This window comes from Zingiber officinale, chromosome 3A, assembly GCF_018446385.1.
Source record: "Zingiber officinale cultivar Zhangliang chromosome 3A, Zo_v1.1, whole genome shotgun sequence".
NCBI lineage: Eukaryota > Viridiplantae > Streptophyta > Magnoliopsida > Zingiberales > Zingiberaceae > Zingiber > Zingiber officinale.
Window position 1 is genome coordinate 148,428,650 of NC_055990.1, and position 12,141 is coordinate 148,440,790.

Genomic DNA, 12,141 nt, shown 5'->3' on the forward strand with positions numbered 1-12,141 from the left:
AAGATTAAATTCTCGGTGGACGGTAAGGTAGGAGAAGTCAAAGAAGACCAGTTAGCTTCTCGATGATGTTACGTCCAGATGGTCAAGTCTGAAGCAAGAGTTACTCGAAAAAATATGTGTTTGGAGGTAAACGCAATCATTGAACCCCCTCCCGCCTCCCAAAGCAACTACCTTCATCACTGTCGATATAGAGGGCGAGAAAAAGGCGGTCACTAACTGGGAGATCCTCAGAGACTTAAAAACTACACTCGACCACGCAGGAGGTAGCTGGGTCGACAAGCTCTCAAGCGTCTTGTGGCCACTTCGCACGACTCCAAAGGAGGCGATCGGCGTAACACCATTCCAACTGGTGTACAGAGGAGAAGTGGTGGTTCCTGTAGAGGTTGGAGTAGAATCTGACGGGGTGCAACTCTACGACGAGGGAAATGGCGAGCGAAGGTTAATGGAGCTCGACTTGGTGGATGAAACGCGAGATAATGTAGTTGTTTGGCTAATGGTTTACCGATAGCGGATGAGGCAGAACTACAATAGGAGGGTGATCCTGAGGCCCTTCCAGGTCAGTGATCTGGTGTGGAAGAAAATCAAGTCCATGGGCAACGTCACCAAACTCGAGGCACCATGGGTGGGACCTTATAAGGTCGTACAGAAACTCCGCTCGGGGGCTTATTACTTGGAAGAAGAAAACAGGAGATGACTCGAGCAGCCGTTGAGTGCAAATCATCTCCAATCCTACAGGCCCGGGTGAGAGGTGCGTGATCAAATATAAATGTACTTGTGTATATGCCTTCTGGATGCAAGGCCGACATAAACAAAAATTAAGCTTTCCATACTCTTGGGCTGACCAGGCCAAGTTAAAAGTCGAGCGACAACTATAAACCCTTGTCTCCATCAACGGTCGAGCGGCGACCTTAAACCCTTGTCTGCATCAACGGTCGAGCTGTGACCTTAAACCCCTATCATCATCAACGATCGAGCGGCGACCTTAAACTCTTGTCTTCACCAATGGTCGAGCGGCGACCTTAAACCCTTGCCTCCATCAACGGTCGAGCGATGACCTTACATCTCTGTTGTCATTAACAGTCGAACGACGACCTTAAACTCTTGTCTTCACCAACTGTCGAGCGGCGACCTTAAACTCTTGTCTCCATCAACAGTCGAGTGGCGACCTTAAACTCTTGTCTCCATCAACGGTCGAGCGACGACCTTAAACCTCTGTCATCATCAACGGTTGAGCGGCGACCTTAAACCCTTGTCTCCATCAACGGTCGAGCGACGACCTTAAACCTCTATTGTCATCAACGGTTGAGCGGCGACCTTAAACCCTTGTCTCCATCAACGGTTGAGCGGTGACCTTAAACCCTTGTCTCCGTCAACGATCGAGCGGTGACCTTAAACTCTTGCCTTCACCAACTGTCAAGCGACGACCTTAAACTCTTATTTCCAATAATGGTCGAAAGGCGACCTTAAACCCCTGTCATCATCAATGATCGAGCGGCGACCTTAAACTCTTGTCTTCACTAACGGTCGAGTGACGATCTTAAACTCTTGTCTCTATCAACGGTCAATCGGTGACCTTAAACCCTTGTCTTCGTTAACGGTTGAGCACCGATCTTAAACTCTTGTCTCCATCAACAGTCGAGCGATGACCTTAAACTCCTATCATTATCAATGGTCGAGCGGCGACCTTAAACTCTTGTCTTCACCAACGGTCGAGCGGCGACCTTAAACTCTTGTCTCCATCGCAACCTTAAACTCTTGTCGTCATCAACAGTCGAGCGACGACCTTAAACTCTTGTCTCCATCAATGGTCGAGCAGCGACCTTAAACTCTTGTCGTCATTAACGGTCGAGCGATGACCTTAAACTCTTGTCTTCACTAACGGTCGAGCGACGACCTTAAACTCTTGTCTCCATCAATGGTCGAGCGGCGATCTTAAACCTATTTCTCTGTCAACGGTCGAACGGAGACCTTAAACCCTTGTTTCCATCAACGGTCGAGCGACGACCTTAAACCCCTGTCGTCATCAACGATCGAGCAGCGACCTTAAACTCTTGTCTTCACCAACGGTCGAGCGGCAACCTTAAACTCTTGTCTCCACCAACTATCGAGCGGTGACATTACACTCTTGGCTCCATCAACGGTCGAGCGACGACCTTAAATCCATGTCTTCATCATCGTTCAAGCGGTAAACTTAAATTCAAAACTGATCAGTCGGATAAACAGATAAACTCACTGCCGATCAGTAATACCACACTTGAGTTTATGCGACACTGGAAAAATGAGTCGAAAAATTAAAACCACGTGTATAGATAAACAGATAAACTCATAATCGTTGCACGGGCTCGGGCGTCAGCCCATATCTATACAAGCAGACCCTGAATGATTATCTAGTGCTCGGGGGCTTAGAATTCAGCGCCTTCCGACTCTTGCCACTCCTCAGTCGGAAGATGGATAACCGTCGTTATGTGGCGTCGACGGCTTGGGGCTAATTGGGTCGAGGTTGCTTTGCCGGACAGCCGAGACGTTGATGTCGGCTAGATACCAAACTTTTGAACCTTCGGTGGCGGTGACATGAAAGTAACTGGCGGCGCGCAAATAGTTCCCTGTGGCAGACCGAATAGGGATGGTGTCCGATCAGATAATGTAGGGGGAACGGTCGCCGTAGCGGAAGCTGGCATCAAGGTTTCAACCAGCTTGGCAGAAGGAAGGTGCGGGCTAGTTCTGGTGAGGGTCCGTACCACAGAGGAAGCGGATCGCAATGTAGCCTCCACCCGACGCCTCTTGCGGTTTATCAGTGGTTCCCCAGAAGAGGCCGAGTCTGATGCCCCCTTAACTGGAATCACCGGCAGTCGTGCGGAGGGAGGATTTGATTCACCAACCGCTCCACCACTAGGTATTCGGCTGGCTATCCCCTCGCTCACTAGGGTTGGCACTCCCTCTCTCTCTCCAAGCGGGTCTTCTTGTGAGTTGATCGGCTGCAAACCGTGGCTCTCCAACTCAGCCACGACTGCAACATTGATCTCTGCATCAGCGAGTTTGGCTTTGCCGGCCAGACGTGCCCTTTGCATTATGTGAGTTGCAAAAATGGAGAAACAATCAGTTAGATTCAATGAAAAAGATGACAAAGAGCATACCTAAGCTGGTCGGGAGCTTCGTGTGGATCGGGCTCAAGATGAATACATAGAGGACTCCCTTATGCAGCAATTTATGGATATGATATTTCTGTCCGACCAATTGTGAAGCAGCATGGAAGTAGTCCGAGTAGCTCTTATACTTTTTGAGTTTTGGTTGGTTCGCCACTTCCAGCCGCCAGCCTGTCGTGAAATTGGGCCTCTTGGGAAATCGAACAAAAAGGTAGTAGTCCTTCCAATGTTTGTTGGAGGACGACATCTTGTCAAAAAAGACTAAGTCCACTCGGGCCTGAAAAGGAAAAGTCCCTGACTTGAACAATTTGGGATAATAGAAATAGTGAAAAAATCGAGGAGTAAGAGAAATATCGTGCTGGCGGAACAAAACAATGACCTCACACAGTAGCCGAAAGGAGTTCGACACTAGTTGGTGGAGAGAAATACAAAAATATTTACAAATAGCATAAATGAAAGGGTGGATCAGGAACCGCAGATCGGCGGTAAATTAATCCCTGAAGAATGTTACGAAATCAGGTGGCGATTCGCTCGAACGGTCAAAAGCAAAGGGAAGACCAATTTGATAGTTAGGCGGAATTTCATATGCAACCCTCAAACTTTCTGCATTACCTGCGTCAAACCTAGACTCGATGGAGGTGCACCAGAGTCCAGGGACGACGACCGGACATTGAGCTGAGCTTGCCATCAAGAGAACGAAAAAACAAGATCGAAAATGAACGATAAACAAACACTAAACTGAATCAATCGAAGAACCTTACAAGGAAGATTACACAGAATCGATCAAAGAAGCTTACAGGGAGACCACCGGAGTACAGGGAGATCACCGGCGAAAAAGCGGAATGCCACAGTGGCGAAGCTCAAAGACGAAGGCATGAAGTGGGGATGATGACGGCACACGCAAGGCTTATAAACCTCACGTCGGTCGCTCTCCACCATCCAATCCAAGGTCTCGAAAACCTAGAAGAAGATCTGGCCGTGGAATTTGAAAATGCGCTAATCACGTCAGCAGAGGATATTCGCCTATCTTGTCAGACATGTGGCGGCAGAAAGAAGGGCACATGGCATGCAGTTACCGGACAACATTTAATGCACTTAATTAAAAGGGGTGGGTGCGTTCTCGGCTATATTATCAAGGATTTGCACGAGCTTCGAGAAATATGGATGACGTCAGTGACGATCGCGCTCGCCCGAAGAAGTGCATTTGGAGAATTCTCAAGTATTGTTGCTCATCGTCCCGCTCGACATAGAGAATGAGTTATTGGACCGATCGTCCATTTGTCATGGTTAGATAACCACCGACCAGCGTTGATTGATGCGCCGATCAGATACTAGGGACCGAGCACTCCGATCGGATGTTGAAATCACCAACGAAACCAGTTGTCCAGTCAATCGGACTTGTAGCATCCTTCGACTAGACTTGAGGGGTAGGCCTATGATGCGGCGATAAGGGAGAGCTCACCTGTCACGGGTCAATTGGCACGGTGTCGGTCAAAGTCAAGACGGTCAACGCCAGGGCTTACAGAAAGAGTCTCAGCTAAAGGTAGTTGTCTAGTTATCCCAGTCGGTAGAGAGTGACCGAGCGGATCATCTGACCGGTCAGATGAATGGCCATCATGGGTCGGTCGGTCGAACGGACGAACCCGTAACCGTTTGTTTTGGTCGGGAGGAAAATGAGCTGCTTGGACCGCCTGTCTAGCGCAAGGAATGACATTACACAGGAGGAGATGAGAAAACAAAAGAGAACACTCCGTTCATCATTAAATATGAAGAAGTCAAGACAAAGAAGAACATTCCATCTATCATTAATGCACGGAAGACAAAACAAATAAATCTTCCTCTGGCAATTAATATCATTAAATAAGAGCAGATGAATGATCATGAAGAAAGGTATAAAAGGGTACCCCAGATATGAGGAAAGGGAAGAATCTATCTATTTCTTGATTACTCATTCTCTCTTCCTGATTCTGGCTTGAGCGTCGGAGGGTCAACGTCAGGGATCTCTTCCCTGATTTGGTTTTATTTTACAGGATCGAGGTCTTCATCTCGTCAGTAGTCACCCCATCCTCAGCTTTCCAGCTTCCCTAATTCGAACAGGATCAAACATATTTAAAATATTATTTTATTGCAATAGCCAAACCTATCAATGAATGATGGTGTCGGCTTAAGATATAGGTCTATTAAGGGCCCCAATAAAAATTGAGACTCATTCTTTTTAACATTCTAAATTTATTTCTATTTAATTTTTTTATTAAAAAAAATTATTCAAATTGTGGATATAATTTTTAACATTTTAAATTTATTTATTTTTAAATTTTTTTAAGAAAATATTCATTTTTTATATTAAATTATTTTTAATTCATTTGAGGCAGATTTTTTTATAATTAGTATTTTTAATTATATGCCTTATTTTACCTAATCAACTCTTTACTTTTTAATATCTCTAAAAAAACTATTGGTGGTCTTGAAACTTTTCTATCTCTCATTAGTGTTCCATGTCCTTTTTTTTTTCATCAACGATTTCATACATGTTTTCTGCCTCACTGATGATACTCATATGTCACACCTTTCTCCTCTCTCGTCGGTAATTTTTCTTCCTCTGTTTGCCTAATAAGAACATTATAAGTTTTTTTTATGGATACAATGTAAAGAAGAATGCCAGTCTTTTTAAATATTTTTTCCTTTTTTAATTTTCATGAAGTTTTTAATTGTATTGTTTGTTTTGATTGTGTTATTTTTTAATGTTCTTTTATCTTTGTTTTTCTATCTTTTCTTATTCTCTTGTTGTTTCATTAATCATTTTTTATATTTTCTAAAAAAGTAAGCAGAAAATTAAATTTTATATAAAAATTATTTTTTAAAATTAATATATAATTTTTTAAAAAAGAAATTAAATCCGATCTCAAATCCAAATAAAAAAGGATACAACAACAACCAAGCCTTTTCCTACTAAGTGGGGTCGGCTGTATGAATCCTTTTACGTCATTGAGTTTTATCTCCTATTATATCATCATTTATATTTAAATAAATTTTATCTTATTTTATTATTGATAATCAAGTCTTTTCCTAACTGGAACATTTATTGATCGTTTAAGTACATGTTCGTACCATCTTAAACATGTGTCTCAGAGTTTTTCCTCAACAGATGCAACTCTGACTTTTTCTCTAATGTTCTCATTTCTTATTTTGTCCATCTTCGTATGTCCATACATCCACCTTAACATCTTCATCTCTGCAACTCTCATCTTCTGCTCATGTGCTCGAGTCATAACTCAACATTCAGCTCCATATAACATAGCAGATCTAACTGCGATTTTATAGAACTTACCTTTAAGTTTAAGAGGTACTTTACAGTCACATAAAACACTCGACGCTCACCTCCATTTCACTTATCCTGCTTGTATTCTATGTAAGACATCTCTCCCAATTCCCCCATTGTTTTGCAAAAATGATCTTAAATATTTAAATCTAATCTCTCGGTTCCGGGCAACTCGTCATCTTTTATCTTAACAATTATTTCATTACTTCTAATATTGCTAAACTTAAATTCCATATATTCGGTCTTTAATCTATTAAACTTAAAATATTTTCCTTCTATTGTTTCTCTCCAAGATTTTAATTTAGCATTTACTCCTTCACGTATTTTATCTATCAAAATAATATCATCTGTAAATAACATTAAAAAAAAGTTAAGTGAAAATATTTATTTTTAAAAAAAAAATATTAAAGACCTAAGATAAATTTTTTTTCTTCCCTAGGGCCTCAGCGATACTTGAAACGGCCCTCGTGAACGGAAAATATCAACAGAAAAAAAATCCAAAGAAATCTAATTAATTTACATAACAGAGAAAGGAAATTGTTTGATCTTTCTCTTAATGTAGCAAATATGGGATTAATAAGAATTAGCCAGCATTTTCTAGCCAATTGTATGCATCTATCTAAAATGACTCGTGTATATTCATTGCAACCACATAGACTTTGCTTCTTGACCTCATAGGGTTAGAATAAAATAAGGGTTTTCCCTTTCCCATATTTTAATCTCAAGCTTGTACTCGATGCAGTGTGGAAGTCATCTGTAGAGTCTTGTTGATGGCTAGTACTTGAAATATGCTCGCGTTCCACGTAAAAATACACACTAGACTTCCACATAAAACCTCTTATCCATATAAAGCTATATGACCGGTCAAGTTTTATTTCAGTTGACAGACAATATATAGCACTCTTGAATCATAGATCATCACCCAAAACGATAATGTCGTGCTTAACTACATTGATCCACACTAGTAGTACATGAAATGAGTAGTTCCATCTGTCGATCCCAGTGACACTGGTTCTAACTGCGTAGCGATGCTTGAGGCACAGCAGGTAAGCCTAGTCCATCCTCCGCCTGCACAATTTCAAGCAGACTAGTCAGGATACCACAATTATGTGACAAATGGACAAAAAGACACCAAAATGCTAAGATAGCATAATTGCCCAATATCAATTTTCAAGAACAGCTTTCTGGACTTGAATAGAATACTACATACGGGCTATAGAGCCGTAACTAAGTCTACAAAATCTCCATTACTCGTGCCATTTTTAATGAAGACATGGGAGTGATTCTCCATTAATTTTTCTTGTAAACATTTACAAGTTCTCTTACATGATTTTACTGAATGATAGATATACCTGGTGGTTTACTCTGTTGGGCACTGCTGAAGCATTGCCCATTGGAGCTACAGGCAAGTTAAGTTCTGCGTCCAGATCAGATTCCTTATCTGGTTGAAGGTAAGATGGAACTGCATCAGACTCCGTCTCTGCTCCCATATCAGCTTCCAAAGCATCTAGCTCTATGTTTATTACCCAAAAAAGTTTTTTAAAAAATAACACATTGCAAGTCATTCTAGATTTACAAAATCAATCAATTCAACAAATGGTGAAATGAGCAAATAACATGAAAATTGTATAGGAATGTCATACCGCCCATAAGTTCTTCTTCATCAATGTCATCAGGGACATTGTAGCTTCTTCCAAGAGATTCTTGAATCTCTGTGCTGATATCCATCATATCCATCATTTCATCTTGCATACTCTGCATTTCAGAAAATAATTGCATACTTCAAAAACCCAAACACTGTATTTTCAAATCTCTAAATCAAATTGGCTCCTCGAACAATATATGGTAACAATCTTTAAGCCTACAAGTAAAGGCAACATACATCTATAGCCGAAATATTCACAGTCTTCATCACCCCTTTCAACTCCTTGTTAGCAGTCTTCAGTGCTGACATCTAGAAAAGCCATTGTTCTTTTGTGTATTAGCAAAAGAAAACATGTTGGAACAATGAAAATTAGACAAGAGACTTTGTAACATACAGTTTGTTGAGCATCTTTAAGTCCCTCTGTAGCGAAGGCAACTTGATCCAAATTGTATGTCTGGTTATATATCATGTCACGTTGACCATCATACCTGAGCAAAAGCAAGCGGAAATTATCAGGTGATGAGAAAATTGTGCATTTATGCATGCAATATGACAAAATTGATTTATGCAGGAGAGAAATCAGTTCGATATCTATCCAACCAAAAAGGATAGTTCAGAGTCAAAATGTTCTCATTGTATAAAAATTCCACAACATTTCTCAAGATCATCAAAGAGGGATGCCCAGTTGAGATCTTTCAGAAGATCTGCTATTAAACATAGCTAAACAGACATTCTTAGTGCCCATCTCAAAGCCATTTGATGACTGCTGAAGGAGGCCACAGCACAATCAAGATCTTCCTATCAAATGTATTAGTTTAGTTGCACTGGGTTGATACAGATCACTAGAAAGTTGCAAAATAACAGTCAAAAAGTTAACCAAAACTTAATCAAGACAAGTAACATGATACTGCCAGCTAATAGCAATACAAAAGGCTACATTACAAACAAGAGGTTTCCTTGTTAAGCTAATATTCCATAATTTCAACAACTTCAAGACAAGGAAAATACTGTCACAAGTATACAACTCAAGGATAATTTTGTGATCCCTACTAGGGGTATTACAACCTATCATACTGGGATGGGTACCCAAATCAAGCTCTACGGTTTTGTAACAGTAATTAAAACTATTAATTAAAAAAACATGTTGATAGACACAAGTTTCTTAGATCACTTTAAACCATGCCACAATATTAGTGTTGACTGCTGTAAATCTTTGAAACCTTGATGCAGGCACATAACTAAAGTTGTACACTAATTCAGAAGCCTGAAGTGCTCAACACAAGAGAAATTACTCCTCTAATGCATACTCAGGGGAAATGGTACAATGAAGCAGTTAGTGGAACCTTATGCCATGCAAAAGGATTCATAAGAATTAAAAGTTACTGAAACAATATACATAAAAATTATCCATCAAACCAATACCAAGCATTAGTTAAAACCAACAAATCTTGCTCATATATTTGCCAACAAAATTCATTCAGTAAATGGGATTGAAGGATGAAAGAGTTATGAGATGTATGATCTGGACAGAACCACCGTAAGCACTCAGTCAAACGAGTTACTTGTTTGAAGGAAAGAAAAGACAGAACTTACATCCTCCTCTGCTTAAGGACTCTCATTGCTCTAGCTTTTATAGCTTCTTGAGCAGGACCAGGTCGAGTCTTCTTAATCTGCTCCTTGTATCTAGCTAATTCAGCATCAAGTTTCTTGATTTTCTCATCAACTGTTTCACCCCTTTTATTTATCTGAAAAAATGTCGGTTTTAGTGATAATAGAAGGATCACAAAAAGACCATTCCAGATGGTCCATACAGCACAAACTAAAATCAGAATGCAAAATGAATAAGGCTTACAGTCAAACTTACCATAATTTAAATGACAGAAGACAAAGGTGTTACAAATCCAAAAAGAAAGCAACGAATGTATACAAGAGAATCATCATTTCATATTATAGAAGCTACTGAAGAAAATACAGAAACTTAGCTTATTAATCATCAAGTTTATTACGATGCAGATGCATTCCCTGTAAACCAATCTGAAGTGATTGAAAATATTAAACAGACAGAATAAGTACGGCAAGAAAGGATCTAATTAAAAATTTATTTCCAAACATGTTAGTAAGTAAATAAAATATAGGCTCCACTAGAGAATTATACTCCAGCTACGATCAATTTCACTTAACAACACAATCTCGTCCTTTCTGAAAATTACCAAGCCAGATCAACGAATATTCATGAGGCAATACATCTAAGTCAACTCTTCAAAAATCAGACCAAATCAATGAATCATACTATAAATCTAAATATTAGATTAAACAAAATGGACAATGGAGATCGAGCAAATTAGCATGACGCATCAAGCCACGAGCTACGTCAGAAAATTAGGAAATACATACGTTTTCGGAAAAAGAAGAGGCACAGGTTCAGAGAAGTCAAACCCTATCGGTGGCATCCTGGATCGTCGGAGGAGGCTCCTTGTCCTTCTTAGCGCCGAAGACCCGCCTCATCTCGGGGCTATTCCGACCTTACTCCCACCCTTCCACGACCTCTTCGGAGGAGCGTTATGCTGTGACGAGCGATGGATCGACGAGCCGACGGAGGAAGAAAGGGGACGCGAACGGTGGCAGTCAAACCTCAAAAGCCAGAACGGGCAAGCTTTCTTAGCAAGGAAACTCTATCCTCCGTCTCCGCGTGGAAATCCTAATGGTTCGGATCCACTTCCGATATATGCAGCTAGCCCGTAATCGCCCCTCATCACTTTGATTCGCACATCCTAGCCGTTTGGCACGAACAGATAGTTTATTAACCATTGAATGTGGATGCGGGTTGGTGAAGATCCGAATTCGTTTGTTTTCTATCTTTAACCCTCCTCCTCCTCCTCCTCCTCCTCCTCCTCCTCCTTCTTCTTCTTACCGCCAGCTGCGGATCCGTGAGAGTCCTGATTTAGGTGAACTTTTTTTAAGTGCAATTTACCAAAAAATGTACTTTAGATATTGTATTTATCAAAAGGTATATAGTAGTTCTGTATTTTACAGTCAATTCATGTGGAATTTCTATTTTAACCCTCTCGCCAACCTCCCCTCCTTCGTTGTGATTTTCCAGACATCCGAACCATAATTTGAATTAGTTAGATTTAAAAATAATAGTACGATCATTTTTCTCCCTCCATCTCTTTGGTGGTCTTCGTAAGTCTCCGATTGCAGCTCCAATATTGTGGTGAAATCGTCCCCCTAATGAAATCCTACGTAATGTCTTTGTACCTTGATCAAGCGGCATCTAGCATTTAAACCTTCCAAAGCAACGTTTGCGAGGCTCGGGTGTAGACTTTTAGTGTTTCCGTCAATAATATTCTTTCATAATAGCGCAAAGAAGGAGATCAGGTGTATCATCCTCTCCACTTTAATTATCTGTAAAGGTATCACCTTTCGAAACTATGTAAATCTAAAACTCTGTGATTTTGAAAAGCTCAAAGAGTATGATTTAGAAAATTTTAAATTTTCAAAATTTAGGATTCAATGGATGTTGGACAGAAACTGCATTAGAACAGTATTTTAGGTCACTTTAAAAGTTTTTTTTTTTTTCAATCATCCACAAAGAAAGGAATGCATCATGGATCTGTGACTTTACATGACCGACACATAGCAGTGATCAAACAGTCACCCTTTAGCGTTTTTTTGGACATACAAGATATGTAGCATATCCGTGGTATTTTGGCCAATATATTTCTAAATTGAGATTCAAGTACTCAAACCTTTAGATTCTCAGGTACAATGTAATATTCTTACGAAGTAGTTGTATTTTAAAAATCAAATATTTTGCAAAGATGAATATTTTAGTCAACTAATTGCACTGATAGTGGATTCTTATTGCAAACCAAGGGTTTTATTCCTAAAACGATATTGTATCAAGTCTAACATGGGCCTGATACGATATCGTATCAGGCCTAACAAGGGCCTGATACGATATCGTATCAGGCCTAACAAGGGCCTGATACGATATTGTATCAGGCCTAACAAGGGTCTGATACGATATCATA

At 40.4% G+C, this 12,141-nt stretch overlaps 1 protein-coding gene across 1 annotated transcript; it reads right to left on the minus strand.

The window, feature by feature from the left end:
• Positions 1–7,284: 7,284 nt before the first annotated feature.
• LOC122052743 (vacuolar protein sorting-associated protein 60.2-like) lies at positions 7,285–10,772 on the minus strand. The gene is made up of 7 exons (XM_042614426.1): positions 10,544–10,772; positions 9,701–9,852; positions 8,502–8,595; positions 8,345–8,416; positions 8,106–8,217; positions 7,815–7,975; positions 7,285–7,530 (listed from the first exon to the last, which is right to left on the minus strand). Exons 1-7 carry the CDS (start codon positions 10,610–10,612, stop codon positions 7,477–7,479), a joined length of 714 nt encoding a protein of 237 aa, XP_042470360.1. The 5' UTR covers positions 10,613–10,772; the 3' UTR covers positions 7,285–7,476.
• Positions 10,773–12,141: the final 1,369 nt, after the last annotated feature.